At 51.6% G+C, this 17,202-nt stretch overlaps 6 protein-coding genes across 6 annotated transcripts; 2 read left to right on the top strand and 4 right to left on the bottom strand.

Moving 5' to 3' along the window:
* Positions 1-183: 183 nt before the first annotated feature.
* GT037_010337 (uncharacterized protein) lies at positions 184-2,719 on the bottom strand (the record flags this gene model as incomplete). The annotated part of the gene is made up of 5 exons (XM_038935384.1): positions 184-1,916; positions 1,968-2,210; positions 2,264-2,307; positions 2,362-2,545; positions 2,623-2,719. 5 exons carry the CDS (start codon positions 2,717-2,719, stop codon positions 184-186), a joined length of 2,301 nt encoding a protein of 766 aa, XP_038781892.1.
* Positions 2,720-3,460: 741 nt separating this feature from the next.
* GT037_010336 (mrna binding post-transcriptional regulator) lies at positions 3,461-5,728 on the bottom strand (the record flags this gene model as incomplete). The annotated part of the gene is made up of 4 exons (XM_038935383.1): positions 3,461-3,728; positions 4,244-5,263; positions 5,315-5,419; positions 5,529-5,728. The coding sequence occupies 4 exons, from the start codon at positions 5,726-5,728 to the stop codon at positions 3,461-3,463; spliced, it is 1,593 nt and encodes a 530-aa protein (XP_038781891.1).
* A 1,616-nt stretch (positions 5,729-7,344) lies between these two features.
* On the bottom strand, positions 7,345-7,998 carry GT037_010335 (scytalone dehydratase; the record flags this gene model as incomplete). The annotated part of the gene is made up of 3 exons (XM_038935382.1): positions 7,345-7,809; positions 7,859-7,914; positions 7,962-7,998. 3 exons carry the CDS (start codon positions 7,996-7,998, stop codon positions 7,345-7,347), a joined length of 558 nt encoding a protein of 185 aa, XP_038781890.1.
* Positions 7,999-9,212: 1,214 nt separating this feature from the next.
* Positions 9,213-11,233, top strand: GT037_010334 (uncharacterized protein; the record flags this gene model as incomplete). Its single annotated transcript, XM_038935381.1, has 2 exons — positions 9,213-9,627; positions 9,675-11,233. The coding sequence occupies 2 exons, from the start codon at positions 9,213-9,215 to the stop codon at positions 11,231-11,233; spliced, it is 1,974 nt and encodes a 657-aa protein (XP_038781889.1).
* A 475-nt stretch (positions 11,234-11,708) lies between these two features.
* Positions 11,709-13,674, bottom strand: GT037_010333 (dynein light cytoplasmic; the record flags this gene model as incomplete). The annotated part of the gene is made up of 7 exons (XM_038935380.1): positions 11,709-12,046; positions 13,172-13,241; positions 13,292-13,318; positions 13,383-13,417; positions 13,470-13,503; positions 13,556-13,578; positions 13,638-13,674. 7 exons carry the CDS (start codon positions 13,672-13,674, stop codon positions 11,709-11,711), a joined length of 564 nt encoding a protein of 187 aa, XP_038781888.1.
* Positions 13,675-13,943: 269 nt separating this feature from the next.
* GT037_010332 (multiple rna-binding domain containing protein 1) lies at positions 13,944-16,746 on the top strand (the record flags this gene model as incomplete). The annotated part of the gene is made up of 4 exons (XM_038935379.1): positions 13,944-14,174; positions 14,224-15,006; positions 15,197-16,360; positions 16,411-16,746. 4 exons carry the CDS (start codon positions 13,944-13,946, stop codon positions 16,744-16,746), a joined length of 2,514 nt encoding a protein of 837 aa, XP_038781887.1.
* Between the last annotated feature and the right edge of the window lie 456 nt (positions 16,747-17,202).

Raw genomic sequence — 17,202 nt, 5'->3', positions numbered from 1 at the left:
ATTTGGCTGTGAGAAAATCGTGCTCGGATACTGCTACAAACTGCTAACTACTCTTACAATAATTGATGTCTATCCTGTCTTAGGAAGACTAGTGATCACACCAAAAAGCTTGATGTGCTTAGCAAAAAAAAGTTTGAAAGACTTGCGCATCGTCGTTAAAGGATTCTCATCAACCCAACGATATCAGTCTCCTCTCAAACACACCACCACCTCCTCCTCCTCATTCTGACCCTCAGCATCAACCAACTCGGCCTTCTCCTTCTTCGTCATGGGGCTCCTCTCTCTATCACCATGACTTAATGTGGCCTGTCTCTTACGCTTGATAGTTGGTTCAAAGTCGCTCGCTGTCGGATTCAGCATGACAGTGCCGCTGACATCAGAATGTGCCATTCCGCCGCCAGTTGCCTGGGTAAGTTCGGGTCCCATGCCTGTGTTGTCGATATGGTGCTCAAAGCTGCCCAGTTCCTCACCTAGGGCGCTGAATAGCTGTCTCTCTAGACGGCCGGTACTGTCGATGCTTGACAGTGACACTCCAGTCTTATGGCAGGGTTTGAACGGAGAAAGCTTCGTACCGTCCAAAGCGGCGTTGGTAGCTAAATGCGCATCGATAGCGTCCACGTCGATTACTTCAACTAGGTCAGGGATACCGCTCTGAGTGTCATGTAAAGGTCTGTCTTGATTCTTAGAGGCGAAATTATGTACTGTCTGAGACCCTGAGTTTGGTGATGGCGGTGAGCTCTGGTCATGGCGCATTGCTTGATCCGATAGCCTTGGTAAACTGGAAGTGAAGCCTTCTTTCCTGCCCCTAATATTTACAGTTGATGGGCCGTGAGCAGACCCAAGTTTAGCAGATTCAGTGGTTATAGATGGCGCCTCACTTCGATTGAACCTATGTATACTAGAGAGAGCGATGGATGGATCCCTCATCGAGACATCTGAGGTGTAAGTTGGCAACCTCTGTGCAAAAGGATTTGGTGTGGGCACGCGATTCGCGTGCGGAAAAGGAGTGGGCAATCGTGACTGCGAAGGAGGGTAGTTTTCCTTATTGGTTGAAACAGAAAGATGATTCAGAGTAGAAGATTTGTCGTTTACTCTATCTTGCGACTGTTGTTTAGCTGGTGACTGCTTGTTCGAAGTATTTCGTAGGACGTTGTTGAGTTCCGCATAGGACGACTTGCGAATGATCGATGCTGAAGACGGACGATTGACCGGCGGAACTGTTTCTGGCTTTGACGGATGGTATGTGTGAGCAGTTGGCGGCCTACCAGCATTCTCGTGGTGCTGGCTACGAAACCCATACTGTAATTCACGATTCTGCTTTGGCGGGCTCATGGCTTCAATGATCTGACCTAGTTGGTCATCTCGAAGCGTGGCGACGAGTTGTCTTTCCTTGTCTTTTCCCGGATGATGGCTTTCCCAGTCTGTGCTGTTATTCTGGCTGTATTGCCACTTGTCGGGCATCCATGGTGGAGGTCCCTGTCTTGATAAATGTGACGATGTGTACGAGTAATCAGGCATAGCCATATCGCTAGTTGAACCTGACGTAGTTCTCTTTGTCGACCAAGTATCCATGCTCACGTCATCGGCGCAGCCACTGAGCGAGTTGAGAGTATCGCCCCATGTACCCAGGCGGCTGTTGTTTTTTAAGCTCGGAACTGGCTTCGAAAACTGCGATATGGATGGCAAGTGTGCGTTGGATCGTCTATGTGGCAAGATGTTGGGTGGCCTGTCGACATTGTACATAGAAAGTTGCGATATAGGCGATTGCATTTGCATGTCCCCTATGACAGGTCGAGCTTTGGGGGCCCAAGACAGCGTTGGAGACGTCTGCGATAGGTATGTAGCTCGTTCAAGGCCGTTGGGTAGATACAAGGGGTTCCGTATCGGCCATGAGATTCCCGTTTGTTCCAAGATGTCTGTAATTCATCAGTATATGGATATTAATGGCATGTGTTTGATAGTAGTACCTTTTGGGGCATGCTGGAACGAGAAGCAAACAATGTCATTAGTGGCACCGAGGTCCGCTTCCCCAGGGCTGGTTGACTTGGTGATCAGCTGTTCCGACAGTGTTATTCTTATACGTCCGTTTGGATCGCGCGCATCCCACGAGCTTTGCATGAGGGTACGATGGTGAAAGGGTGGGAATTCGAGGTATGGCTTCTGTTGGCTCGTGGGGTAGTCATTGATGGTAAGCGACCTCTTCTCATGGGCTGCGACATGGTCAGTTCGGATTATGTGTAGCACTAAGTCCACGTCAGCATACCGATCTCCTGGGGCCATTTTGAGGTAATGTCGAAGAAGCCACGACTGTGCCAATCAGCATTGAGGCTCCATGTTCAAAAGCTGAAGCACGGAGCTTACAAGACTCTAGCCCCGTCGACAATGACCTGAACAGTGTATACGACCTTCTGGTTCGTCTTCCGTCGGGATTCGATGAGCGGCGAGGCTTTTGATAGCGCAGTCCATGAGTGTACAGAGATGCGGAACGGCGTAGACGTTGGCAACGAGTTGATGTAACATGTCAAAGTAGGCAGCTGGCGGCCATCTGCATGCTTGTGAGTACTGATGCTGGTGACTTCTGGAAGACTCTTGCAAGTGGATGGGGAAAACCGTGGTACTCACACTCTTCAGGTGAGACATAGCAGGCAGTCTTGAACTCCTGTATCGGTACGTGAGAGTCCTTAGGGAAGAGGATCACATCCCAGTCGTCGTAGCGCATGGCAGGTGTGGGGCTGCTGTTGTTCGGGTCCAAAAGAGCAACAAGCAATTGGCATTCGTGCCGGATGGGTGTTTTTTGAGGAGAGGTGGAAGATGACTGTTTATGGGAGTCAAGGGCTCAGCGACGGAGAGCACGTCCACAGTTCAGTATGAGGAAGGCACAATTGTCAGCATAGAACGTCATCGCAAGAACAACTTCATGTCCTGGGGTAATCCTCTTAAAGGCGATCGAATTCAAGCACATACGAAGGGCAGCGTATAGAGTAAGAAATGTATAGTTGGATTATGGCCAACCTATATAAATGAATAAGTATATAGGAACCGTTAGAAGACCCTTCTACTTGAAACTCGCCGACCGCCGGTTCATGACATATCTTTCGAAGCCCTTTGCAGAGCCTTCTACTAGAAAGTCTTCAACCTTCAATCTAGAATGTTTCTTGTTCCAGGCATCTGTCATGATCCTACAACCAGACAAGCAATGCAGTGCAAATCCGAAAGAAGCGCATCTTCACAGCAAAGGCGCAAACCTTCTTGCTATGACACAAAGGAAACATTTTCTTGACGCCTTCTCTTGTGCATGGGTATACCATAATCTTGTTCGCCAGACGCCTCGCTAAAGCATTATGCCTTCATGCCCAGTAAGAATATAGCCACATCGTTGAATGAAGTAATTCCCAAACTCCATGCTAAAGCGGCAAACAGTATTTGATATGCGTATAACCGATGCGAGGGCGTAGTTGAACTACTGCGGAGGAAATTGCTGCGAGAAGGCACCGCCGAAGTCGGACGATCCGAAGCCAGAACCGTTGGCGCCGTTAGGAGGAGGTGAGACAAAGCGGCTGAAGTTTCCGAAGGTGGGAGTGCCATTTTGACCGCTTGGGTTACCAGTCTGGCCGTTGGCGGGGTTGGTGGGAGGGCCTGCGCTCTGACTGCTGGGTCGCGAGCCACCTAGGTTGGTGTTCATCGAAGGTGGGTAAGGCGAGGGCTGGCCAGCCTGCGCCGGGAAGCTACTACAGAGCGATGTTAGCGAAGTACAAAGAATAGCTGAAACGGAGTACTATAATGCACTTTGAACAAAACGTTAGACAAATCATCCAAGCCAGCAAGCACGCAACAAAACACGCAGAAAATAGAAGAATCGTGTGATTGGAATGATAGCCAATCCCGCTTGGAGCAGCGCACAATCGTGAAGGAAAGGCAATCGACAGAAAGCAGCATCCGACCCATGCATGACTAGCTACATCCCATATGCTCCCAGGAATATGAGTGGCACGCTTTGAAAGGAAAGCCCGAAGGGGAGAATATATGGCCTGTTATACAAAGACTCCCTTCTATGGCCCTCCGCAAGATCGGTGTCGTGAGAAGAAGTCGAGAACTTTTGGAGAACCGCCCGTTATAGAACTAAAGACCAAATCGCTCGAAATTCATCATGCCGAGTCATGAAAGGGGTCATTGCAGTAAGCCAACGGGATGAACCACGAATGAAGCGCCGTGCAAGCAATACAGAGGGAAAGAATGCGCTTACTGTAGCCAAGTCAGCATCAAACAGACATGTAGCAGGATGAATGATTGACTTACCTTCATCATCGGACCGTAACCGCCGCCACCACCGTAGGGGTGTTGCGGAGGCATGCCCATGCCTGGGCCAAAGGGAACTGGTGGAGGTGGCGCAGGGCGGTAAGGGGTGCCAGCTGGGCCGGAGTTGTTCTGTGAGCGACCCCAGCTGAGACGAACGCGAGAGTTGCCAATCGGGTAGCCCTGCATCTGGTTGATGGCCATCTCAGCAGCATGGCGCTGAACGAACTGGACAAAGCCACATCCCTTGCCTGGAGGAATCTTGACGTAAGTAATCTCGCCGAAGCCCTGGAAGAAGGAGCGGAGCTCGTCTTCGGTAACGTAGCCGGAAAGGCCGCCGACGAAGACAGTGGTGTTGTTGGGGTCGGTGAACTGGTTCATCGGCTGGGGGGCACCGTAGTAGCCGCCCATTGGGGGAGCGCCCATGGAGTACATGCCCATTCCGGGGCCGCCGCCGCCTTGTGGCATGCCCATGCCGCCAGGACCTCCGGGACCGCCGCTCTTGTTCTTGGGTGTGGCGGTAGAGATGCGCATGGGACGGTTGCCGCAGTAAACGCCCTGCATCTCGGTGAGGGCCTTTTGCTGGTCCTCCTCGCTAGCGAACCGGACAAAACCGTAGCCGCGCGACATACCACTGATGGGGTCGGACATGATCTTAGCAGACTTGGTGGACTGGTACTTGTTCTGGAAGAGCTGGACGAGGACGAACTCGGTGACCTCGGGGCCCAAGTCTCCGACGAATATGCTGAACTCGGGACCACGCTCATCGCGGCTGTTCGAATCGTTAGCGATCACTGTCGTATGTGGGAAGCCAGGTGAGACTTGCCTCCTGTCAGCAAGACCACCACCAGAGGCCCAGTTCAGCTTGAAAGGGCGGTTGGAGTTGGGGATGAGTTGGCCGTTGAGGGAAAGGGCCTTGGACGCGGCATCAGGGCTCGCGAAGTCGACAAAGCAATATCCAGCATTGCTGCTATGCGGTAGTTAGCCTGGAGACTTTTTCCTCGGTGATCTCCGTGCTTACCCGGAAAACTTGTCACGGATCATCTTGACGTTGACGGTTTCGCCCATGTTGTACCAGATGCTGCGCACAAAGTTCTCGTCGATCCAGGGCTCGAGTTCACCCATCCTGCGCCATATTAGCATTGGTGTTCCCCCACCTAGAGGAAAGCTATCGGAGCGCGCGCATTGCGGTCTGGTATACACCATGCGCCACACAGGCGCGTATGCGGACTCACCAGAGAGTCGTCTTGCCAGCACCTTGGCCTTGGCCGTCGCCACCAGCGCTGCCTGGCGGGCCCATGTTGCCCTGGGGAGGGAAGCCGTTGCCGGAGGCGTCCATGGGCTGACCCATGTCGCCGGGCTGCGGGGTTTGGTTGTTCATATCGCCCTGGGGCTGGCCCTGGAATTGGTCGCCGTAGCTGTTGTTGAATGACATGGTCGATAGATCAAGCGGGGTAATCGGTTGAGCTAACGGAGGTGGGGAGTAAGGTTACGGGCTCTAATTATGATAGAGAACTGTAGAGTCTTTTAAATGGTCTGCGCAGAAAAAGCAACCATTAGTGTCGGTGAATGAGCGCGCAGAAGGTCACGCAGCGGGAGCAGGGTAAGGGTATTGCAAGGTGGCAGACTGCACTTACCGATTAGATCCGGCTCCTTCTATCACTGTAGAGAAGCGTAGCCTGCGGAGGCGCGTAGGCAGTTGGGCGTATAAGCCAAGGAGACAGTCGGGAAAAGCGGCGACAGTAACTCCGGATCGCACGAAGGAGTGGGTGGATGAGGGGGGCGTGAAGGAGTGACCGTGAGGAAGCTCGAATGAAATCTAGGCGGGCGGTCAGTCGCAGAGTCTTGCTGCTAGGCATCACATGCGGCGGGCGCACGAGGCCCAGGTCACGACAGGTGCTGGCAACACCCACGGCAGCAAGAGCGCGTCGGGATGCGCGACTCTGGCTCTCGCTGATGGGAGAGTGCTGCAGGCCGGGCGACCAAGTCCGTGCAGAGCAACGACGTCAGTAGGCGATGGGCACACAGGCGTAGCAGACGGGTGGTGTCCGAATTGATTGTGCAATCCGCCTGTGATGCGACCATGGCCGGATGCACGAAATTGTGCAGTGGGCGACCCGCCAAGACGAGATGAAAATTGCTAAGAGAGATAAACATACCGAAAAAGCTCAAGGGCACCGGCGGACGTGAGAAGCAGATGAGATCCAAACACCACAACGCAAAGGAATCAGAGACGAAAGACGCTCGAAGACGAGAGTGCTCGGTTGTGTGGGAGGAAGGTCGGTCGGTGGGCGGGGTCGGTGGAAGAGCGAAGAACTGCAGATGATGTACGGCGCCGAGAATCCGCTAGGATTTACTTCGCTTGGATTTGGTAGCGATGGCAGCGCGAACCTGGGGACGCGGATGGCGTAGACCAGTGCTGGTTTAAGCTTTCGATCGATACAAGGATAATTGCGCTGAAGCGACCCAAGGATGAAGCGGCTCCATTGCGAGTGGCCCATCGCATCTCGCTACAGAGGCTCAACACGGCTGCCACGCTGGCATCGACCAGATGAAGAACGGTGCCGGCTGCCTGCGATCTACTTTGCGTTATTAATAGGCGACCCACCCCTGGCACCGTAGATGACTTGCAGCCAAAAGTCGTCACTGGGCTGTTGCAATGTGCGGGGCGGTGCTCCTCAGGCAGAGGCTCCATTGCCATTCCAATCGCCATCTTTCCACCCATGCCCGCATCGCATCTCTGGGCTCTGCATACACAGGCTGCGCAGTTTTGCGCCGGCCGAATCACACACTTGTACCGCCATGGCCTTCTCCATTCTCTCTCAGTGGCCCCGCCGCCTGCAGCTAAACGGCTGGTCGCTGCGGCACTCACCCAATGAGCTTGACACAGACATATCACGACCGTTGTGCTCTTGTGGAGCTGTCAAGGCGCTCATCAAACATGGGCAACGGCTACTGATGATCATTCAATACATGGTCAAGCCTATCATTGTTCGTATTGGTATCTCTTAGTAAGCAGGTTTCTATCATATCGACCTTCTCCCAGGTTTCCTACAACGCCTGACCAGTGAGCTTCTCTGGGATGCCAGCAGCAGCCTTGGCCTCGCCCAGCTGTTCGCGACCCTCGGCGAAGACCTTGTCGAAGTCGTACTCGAACCACCTGATATCCGGGTTCAACCCAGCAAACTTCCACTCTCCGTCAATCTTCTTGTACCAGTGCATGTTGAAGCTGTGGGCGTGGCCCTTGACCGCGACCTTTGTGCGTGTCTCGTCTGTGTACCTCTGGTGAGGCACACGGAGCTGGTGATACCCGATAATCTCGTCCTCTGACGTCTTCTCCCACCGTGTACCGCCGATGAAGTGCTGTGTCTTGAGGAGGGGGTTGCCTAGGACGGCGGGATCCGACGCCATGGCGACAAACTCATCTGCAGGCATTGCCTCCCAGATCTTATCCAAGAACGAGCGGTAGTCAATCCTCAATGTTGGTGCGATACATTTGCGGAGACGGTCCCAGTCCTGCTATGCGTGAGTGATCATCACTCAGTAGTGCTGCATGTAGACCGACCTTGCTATCGTAGCTGTCTGCCCACTCGTAGCATGCCGACTGGCAGCCCATAACATCTAGACTTGTTAGTCACGTTCGTAAGAGGTAGCATCAGAAGACTAACCCTCGAACGTAGGCTTCAATTCGTTCTTCTCAAACATGATGGCTTTTGTTTCTAAAGATTGTGGGAGATGTTTAGATTGTTGTATTACTGTGATATTTCGATTGTATCTCTACAACATAGTCCTTCGTCTTTATATCTGTCGTGTTGCATACTCTAGCACTTCTATTTGCGTCGACTTCTGCGACGTTTGGCTTCGGGTCCCCGCTCAACGGGGTTCCGCCATCCGCATATTCGAGACTGCCGGTGCGGTGCCAGCGGTCACGAACGGGGCCGAGGACATTTTTGGAGGCGGAAGTCCCTGTGTTTCGACTTGGCCGAAATGTTTCTACACCATAGCGGAGTCGTATCGAGAAAGTGCTGCAGGGCAGTTGCTGCCGCGACCCCTCGCGGAAACAAAGAAGACGCACGGGCCTATGAAACACCAAACTATCCGATGGTGCGCCGTACCTTCAAACTTCCTTCATATCCAGATTTAGTAATCGAGTTGATGCGCGTTCGTTCGGTTTCGTCGAATTTCGCTGCTAGCAGATTGAGAGACCGTTTCGCCTCTCATGGTTATCCGATCGACGAAGCTGCTGCCAAGTTCGCGACAATCCGTCCAGGGTCCACCACCTCTGAGGGGAAATTAACGTTAGGCAGTGAAAGCGACGTTCCTCCTCTCTGCGCAACGCAATGGACCGCAAGAACAACAGCCCCTCCAAAGAAATGGACCTCCCGAACAGGGTACCTCTATAAGAGGACTTTAGCCAGAGAAGAAACACTAGAGATGTACCTGTTGATGCTGCGCTGTGTCGCAAAAGAGACAGGCACCGTCGCAGAAACGGCTCATATATTCCTGCGAGGCAGTGGCCCTGCTCTTCATGAAAACAGTCAGGATAGACAAGTACATCTCCAGTCCCATATCTTTCCTTCTGAATGGTCGTACGCAAGAGATCTACTTGGCTACAGACAAATTGGTCTCTCTCAAGCGCCGACATGTGGTGTGATGAGAAATAGCGAGCCAATCGTATACCCAGCAATCCTGCAGCTGTACGGATTACCTGTCCCGATCTCTTCACAACGTCGAAAATGAGTAGCTGCCGTGCGCACTCTCTACTAACACACGATGAGCTTTGAGCAGAATCCCCTTACGCACCACATTCGTTCGTGTTAATTGCTTTCTGTCTTTTCGTTCACCTTGATCGTTGATACACCTCACGCCGCTGTGAATCCAATCTTCAAGGGACTTTGCAGCCTGTCGCCAGGCTTGTCATGACAGATATCCTCGCATGGGAACCACCATCGTGGTGGGCTCCCAATGCCATGACCGAAACCCCTTCTAAAACGGACCTGCGCATGTTCGCCTTGGGATTGCTCCATGGGGATCGTTCCAGACGGATTAAATCCGCATATGCGAAAGCGAAGAGATGTAAAGTATGCTGCAACAATGCGTGGCCTACAGCATCAGGCGGCATCTTTGTTTATAGTCTGCTATCGTCCGCTGATAAGGGGTGCGCTGGTTGTTTGACACTATGCGGTATTTTAAACAGATGTGCTTTGTTTTCCAAGAACTCAAGCAAGCCATTCGAGCTCTCCCCGAATCAATGGATATCGTGTAGAGTGGAGAGATCAAGACTGGTTTTGGAATGCTACCCAAGTGCCTCGTGGGAGGTATTTGCTCCAGGAAGTAGGTATCTGAGAGATGTGACGAGCACTGCAGACTAATATGTTCAGATCTCAAAAATTCATGGCAAATACCGCATCTGCCTCACGAAGTGGTAGCGAATTCTGGTTCTGACCAAGCTGTCGAACGAGCGTCGTCGTGGCTGCAGAATTGCGAAAATAACCACGAGTTGTGCAGAAGTGCCAATTCGAGCCTGCCGACTCGCGTTATCTCGATTCAAGGGCCGGATACTATCAAATTGTGCGAGACTGATGGCGAGTTTGAACCTTACGTTTGTCTAAGTCATTGTTGGGGTAAAGGTGAAGTTACCAAGACTGAGAAGGCAACTTTGTCCACGTACAAGCAAAACATACCCTGGCAAAAAGTTCCCCGAACCTTCCAAGATGCGATTTCTTTCGCCTCCAGACTGGGATACAAGTATGTCTGGATCGACAGCCTTTGTATCGTACAAGACAGCGTCGAGGACTGGCGAAGCGAGGGTAGTAAGATGGCGCAGATATATTCTGGTGCTGACTTCACCATTGCTGCTACAGCATCTAATCGCCCATCGGAGGGGTGTTTCCGCCAGACTACAAACCGCCCAACTAACATATACTCGTACCCCGATATGAACGGCTCGATGCAGAATGTGTGTGTTCGATCCTGCATAAATCATTATACATGGAGATATAGCGAATACCCCTTGCTGCGCCGTGGGTGGACATTACAAGAATGCCTGTTGTCACGGAGAATCGTGCACTTCACTGCTGAAGAGATGTTCTGGGCTTGCAGGACTGTAAACGAATGCGAGTGCTCATTTTGGTGGGACCTCCCGTCTTTACCATTCAAAAATTTGCGCAGCCCCAAATATCTGACAGCAGCGAGGTCCTCTAGCGAAGCGGAATACACAGATCTATGGCATGCTATTGTTAGCGAATACAGTAATTCGTCCTTGACATATGAGACAGACTGCTTCCCGGCTTTACAGGGCATCGGCAAGCAGTTGTATCAACTCAAGAAGTCAGCATATATGGCTGGCCTGTGGGAAAATAGTATCATACACGATTTATTGTGGTACTCTGATCACAAGGACAAATCATGCAGACCGCAACAATGGCGCGCCCCCTCATGGTCATGGGCATCTGTCATTGGTCGGGTCACATGGCCAAACTGGAGTTCAGCCTGTACGCTTTTATCTACGTATGTCACCAGAGAAATTTTGCCTGCAGGGGCAGATGAGTTCGGTGAACTTTTGTCCGCAAAAATTACTTTGCGAGGTCGATGTCTGCTAGACAGTATGGAAGCCACTTACCACTATAACGCGCCGCTATCCACAACTATCCAATACCGGGACCATCGAGCTTGGAGGAAGTGTCCTCGTAATGTTTACCTTGACTTTGAATTGGAGAGTTCAGGTAGACCTTCCACGCCTCCTAGACAGGTGAGAACGCTCATCCTGAGTGTATACCAAATGCAGTCGAACAATCTCTTCGATGCTTTGGTCCTGCGACCTTTGGACACTGCAAAGCACACATACGAGCGGATTGGTTTGGTAGAGTTCGAAACTCGCAATGGGTATGAGGTGTCTGACCTTCCTTTGGGAAACGAAGAAACTCTACACATCGTTTGAACGGGCGACGGACGCATACAAGGACGCAGCATCAAATGTTGTTCTGGAAGGGTTGTAGACCATGCGTACATGAGTCATGTGCTTTGCCGTATGTTGAGGGAAGATGCTATGATTAGCTTGTAGGAGTTGACAGAGTAATGATCCTCTTTTCAGACGTTTTTCTGTTTTTTTTTTTTTTTGCAAAGGATTGTCTCGAACGCTAGACAGTGGTGCGTACAGCACAAACAAAGACCAGGAGACCCAATGCTCGAAAGGTGCGGAGCAATCTGATCAAAAACAACGTGAAAGAAACATGATGGTATCTGTACAACGAGAATTCCCGAACGCCAGGTAAAACACCACAAAAATTCAAATACACACCAAGAATAGCATCATCTGCTCTTTCTCGTCCTCCTTTGGTATCGTCCCAGGGCACTCCGACACTCTCACTACCAACGCCTCTCGAACTTCATGAATGCGCTCCTAGTCTCCTTACTTACTTATACTGCGGTACTCCCTGTGGTGGTGGTCCATATCCAGGAGCACCACCAGGTCCACCACTGGGAGGCCCGCCGTACTGGTTCATCATAACACCCTGTACCTTTGTCCCACCGCCGAATTGCTGTAGCTCAGGCTCCTCACGATACGCAATGTCTTGCCAGAAATTGCATACATGACACCCAACTTCCTTGTAAGGCTTCAGACTAAACGGTATAACGGGGATGAAGCAAAAGGTAAACCATTCCCATCGCTTCATTACGCGGCCCGTCATGTTGCCGCAATTTAGACATTTGAGGACGGTGTGTTCGGCACCTTTAAGCTGGGATGTGAATGCTAATGGAACTGTTAGCCTTCTGGCTGGAGATTGGGCTAGTATGGAATGAGATAGGATGGGATGCGGAAGACTGAATGTAGACCCGTGGGAGACGTACTATGTGTTCCGCAAGTGAAAAAAAAGAACATGATCGCAGACTATATGCGCGGATAACACAGCGGTATCTGTGGTGTGTGGCTCTTTGATATGGGTCGGGTCTCGATGATGTCGAGCTGGTGGAGTGATGCGCGTGCGACAAGCGATACGGAGGATACGCGTTCGATTGTTGACTACTGTTCGTTTATGATATGGCGGACGTAGCGGCGCGTAGTACGGAGGTTTTTGATGATGGAGATCCTGTTTGGAACGAAGTTGAAAGTAAAAAGGGTCGTCTGAGAGGCGTTGGGATGGGACGCTGCTTCGATGTTTCTGGTAGAGAGAGTATTGGCGCCGAGGAAGCTGCGTCATCCATGTTGCGTCTCAGCCACACTTGGCTCCAGGGCATGGGGCTCCATGGGGCTAGCGGCTAAGCCCGCAGCACTATTACATACTCACATACGTATCACGAGCTTGTCAGTTTCCGCAGTTTCCGCGGTGCTTTGGATGAAGGGAGATTACGAGTGTGTATGTTCTCGTAGGATCAGTTTGGATGCAGCAGACGGCGGTCGCTTGGTCACAATTATAAAGGCACCGTGGACACCATGGGAGATGGAACAAAAGTAAGCATGGACGCTTCATTATGGTATCAAGCGGTAGCCTCCAAAGCCACTTAGTGGAAAAGAGACTCGTGACAGTCGTTAGGAGTAAGATGTTACAAGCTCAAGATCATGCCTTTGCCGTTCAACGCCGCTGAATCGCAGAACCCGTGAACCCCATTGAGAGGATGCTGTCTACACTGTAAGAACAAAGTAACATCCTCCAGTTTGAGACCAGACTGAAATTGGGCCCGGAACGAAGGGCTTCGATGGTAAAGAGGGACGAGGTTCTCAGAGGATGAGGGCGCCTTGATCCAGTCGGGTTCGTCTACTGAGTCTTGAAAAGTAGGATGGCACAGTGACCGAGGTAAAAGTAGATGAAGTGTTTCGTCTCTGAGCATCGATCAGATGCTGCTACTCAAAGGTTTCTGGTGAAGCAGAGTTACTTACCATGTGTGACAAAGCTTCCAAAGTTGCGGCCTACGATGCAGTGCCATGTGGCACCCTTTCGGCTGTCGAACTGCGGAAGTGTTAGCGCGCGCTTCGGATGTTACACAGAGCTGTCTTTACCTCCTTCTTGATATACTGGGCAATGTCCTACACATCCATGGTTAACCGGGTCTCAGTAAAGTCTCGAACCGAGTAGATATTGGAGACCCACCTTCTCGATAGTGAACTGCTCCATAGCCGACTGTGCTACGAGATGTCAGCGTTCCTGTCAGCCGCACTTGAGAATGGGATGACTTACCGACTTCAATAGCCTCTTGTTGCATTTCCTCACTCTGTGAGACATGTTAGGATGGTATCGGAAGAAGCAATCTGATTGTCCCGTACCATGTCGGCGGACTTGATTTGAGCTGCATATAGCATTAGCTTGTGCTTTGGCAGAAGTACCGGCATGAACAAAGGGTCTTACCATCCTGCTTGTGGGCATCTGACTTGTCGCTAGCCATGGTGTCGGGTTGGAAGTGAGTGCGCGTTTGAGTGATTCAACTGTTGTTCTCTTAGAAGTAGGTGAGGTCTTATAAGGCGTGTGGTCGAGTGAGGCTATGCCTTTGTCATGATGTTTGAGCAGGCGCTCGCGCGGCGGTCAGCGCTCGGGCCCCGGCCGACGAGACTAATGCGCGCTAAACCGGAGATGAGTCCGTGCGTACAACTTTTTTTCCTCTAAACGCGACCTTGACATCCGTCACTTCATGCATTACACCACAACTCACCCAGCATGGAGTCGTCACGTATCTTCGTTCGTGGCTTACCTCCCAAGTTCAGCGAAGACGACGTGAGGAGGCACTTCGGAAGCTTGAAGCTACCCGTCACTGACGTAAAGTACTTTCCGCACCGAAGGATAGGCTATGTTGGCTACAAGACGCCCGAAGATGCTGCAAAGGCGGTCAAGTATTTCAATAAGACCTTCATCAAGCTCACCAAGATCCATGCCGAAATTGCACGGCCTGTATGTACTTTGCGATCACGATGGCGACAAGCGGGGCTAACATGCGCAGATTGCCGACAAGGAACTACCAAAGTCCCGGCGGCAGCAGAAACTTGAGAAGAGCGCTCCGATAAGCGACGAGTACCGACCGCAACGGCAAGAAAACGATCTCAAGCGAAAGCGAGAAGAAGCCGAACAGGATCCGAAGCTGAAGGAGTTCCTCGAGGTCTATCAGCCGCCATCCAAGACTAGCATCTGGGCCAATGGCGATACACAGCTTAATGACACTTCTATTGCTCCCGCCGATGAGGCTGTACCAGAGGTTGCTGTGCCAGAAGACGAGAGCGATGACGAGTATCAAGTCATTTCGAAAAAGCCAAAGATTGCAGAAGAGCCTGCGGTTGTTGTTGCAGACCCACAGCCCACAGCCGCCGAGGCGAGCGCAACAGGGCTCCAAGCAGAAGTGGCAAATGGAGGCGACGCGATGGAAGACATCCAAGGAGCGCCAGCTGTCGAACAAGGACCTGTGTCTGATGCGGACTGGTTGCGATCAAGAACAAACAGGGTTCTTGAGCTAGTCGAAGACGACGAGGCACCATCGAATGCGACTGTCGCAACTGTGCCACAGGGAACAGCCCCGCAGACTCATGTAACCGCTGCGCCCTCCCCGGGCGTTGTTGAGGCGCAGCCGGAGCCACAACTCCAAGCGGAAGAGCAGCCCGACGATGCTGCTGCGCCCAACGAAGAAGACAAGATTCGTGAAACTGGTCGACTGTATCTCAGAAACCTGCATTACGAGGTGACAGAAGACGAAATCAAAGAACAATTCTCCAAACATGGAGCTCTCGAGGAAGTAAGTAACGATCCATCTCTTTTACTACCCGCCCATGCAATGATGAACATCAAGATAGGGACAACTGATGCTTCGGCACTTGAGGTCACCTTGGAAAGTATTTTAGTAGATGTCTTTCTTATCTGATAGCGGCAAACACCACGCGTGCACTTACGTACATTCTGATGCGAACAGTTACTGACTGCTGCAGGTGCATGTGCCACTAAAGAAGGCCGACGGGAAGGGCAAAGGTTTTGCCTTTGTTCAATTCCAAAACCCCAACGAAGCAGTTGAAGCATACCTCGACAACGATAATACCATTTTCCAGGGACGTCTTCTCCACATCATCTCAGCAAAGGCAAAGAAAGACACTAAGCTCGACGACTATGAGATCTCTAAGTTGCCTCTCAAGAAGCAGAAGGAGATCAGAAGAAAGCAAAATGCTGTCAAGGCTACTTTCAACTGGAACTCACTCTACCTGAACGCTGATGCGGTTATGTCTACCATCGCAAGTCGTATGGGTATCAGCAAAGCTGAGTTGCTCGACCCCACGTCAGCAGATGCCGCAGTTAAGCAGGCGCATGCTGAGACTCACATCATTCAAGAGACAAAATCATACTTTGCGCAACACGGCGTTGACTTGGAGGCCTTCCAGCGCAGCGCCAAGGGTGATCTTGCTATCCTTGTCAAGAACATACCTCATGGTGTAACGGCCGATGAGCTTCGCAAGATGTTCGAGGAACATGGCACCGTAACAAAGTTTCTGATGCCACCCACCGGTATGACAGCAATTGTTGAGTTTTCCAATGTTGCGCAAGCGAAGACTGCATTCATGTCGTTGTCTTATCGGAAGATGAAAGACTCGATTCTCTATCTCGAAAAGGCTCCCAAGGATCTGTTCAAGGAAGGTGTGGCAACCAACTTTGTGCAAACGACACCTACTGCACAACCTGTGCAGTCTACACAGCCTGGCGCGAAGCTTTCTGCGACTGATCTGCTTGTTGATGCCCCAGAGCCCGAGGCAACGAACACCGCTACCTTGTATGTGCGAAACTTGAACTTCTCCACGACGACCGAGCGTCTCACGGAGGCATTCAAACCTCTATCCGGCTTCCGTAGCGCCAAGGTCAAGACAAAGATCGATCCCAAACGAGGCGTGCTGTCCATGGGCTTTGGCTTCGTCGAGTTCAATAGCCCCGAAACTGCCACTGCAGCGTTAAGAGCTATGGATGGACATGATCTTGAAGGACATAAACTGCAGATAAAAGCTTCTCACAAGGGCGCAGATGCTGCTGAAGAACGTCGCAACGAGGATGCCGCAAAGAAGGCGGCAAGCACGAAGATTATCATCAAGAACTTGCCCTTCGAAGCCAGCGTAAGATCCCTTTATTATAGTGACAAAGCGATTGCTAATATTGGCTACAGAAAAAGGACGTTCGCGCTCTTTTTACCCCTTACGGCCAGCTTCGGTCTGTCAGAGTGCCCAAGAAATTCGATGCGTCTTCGCGTGGTTTTGGTTTCGCAGAGTTCACCACAAAACGCGACGCCGTCAACGCTATGAACGCATTGAAGAACACTCACTTGCTCGGTCGCCGGTTGGTCCTTGCATTTGCTGAGACCGAATCCGATGACCCCGAGAAGGAACTGGAGAAGATGCAACAGAAGGTGGGAGCACAGGCCAACAAGGTCGCCTTGCAACGCCTTACAGAAGGTGGTCGCAAGAAATTTAACGTTGCAGGCACTGATGATCTTGACGACTGAGCGCGAATGTATTCTGGTAGGAGTCGCGCGCGCGACACAGTCAGGCCTTGACGCCATCCCTTACTCCCCGACTACGCGAGCCAGGCCGCCCTTCGCCACGGTCCGCTGAAAGTAGTAGAGGGCTTTGACCATCTGCACGACGCTATATCTAGAACACCGCATTCTAAGCCTTGGCAGGGTATACCGCCAGCGGAGTGAATGAATGGACGTGGCCACCACACGGCGTTTCAGACTACTCCAAAGGGAGTAAGACAGCCACGAACGAGACGTTTGTCGATCACGCAGACTTGACGTACTTTGTTGTTTGCGGCCACTGACATCGATTCTTGTTCTGAGCAATCCGTGAGGGTTCTACTTGGACACAACCAATCAGATGACTGTTGAGTAGATGGCAGTCGGCTCTATGCCTTTGATCCCTCTGCTAACGACACTACATTTACCATTTCAGCAGACGAA

Source organism: Alternaria burnsii (genome assembly GCF_013036055.1).
Source record: "Alternaria burnsii strain CBS107.38 chromosome Unknown 729, whole genome shotgun sequence".
In the NCBI taxonomy this organism is placed as follows: domain Eukaryota; kingdom Fungi; phylum Ascomycota; class Dothideomycetes; order Pleosporales; family Pleosporaceae; genus Alternaria; species Alternaria burnsii.
The sequence above is the reverse complement of the archived record's forward strand: the minus strand, read 5'-3'. Positions and strand labels throughout refer to the sequence as shown.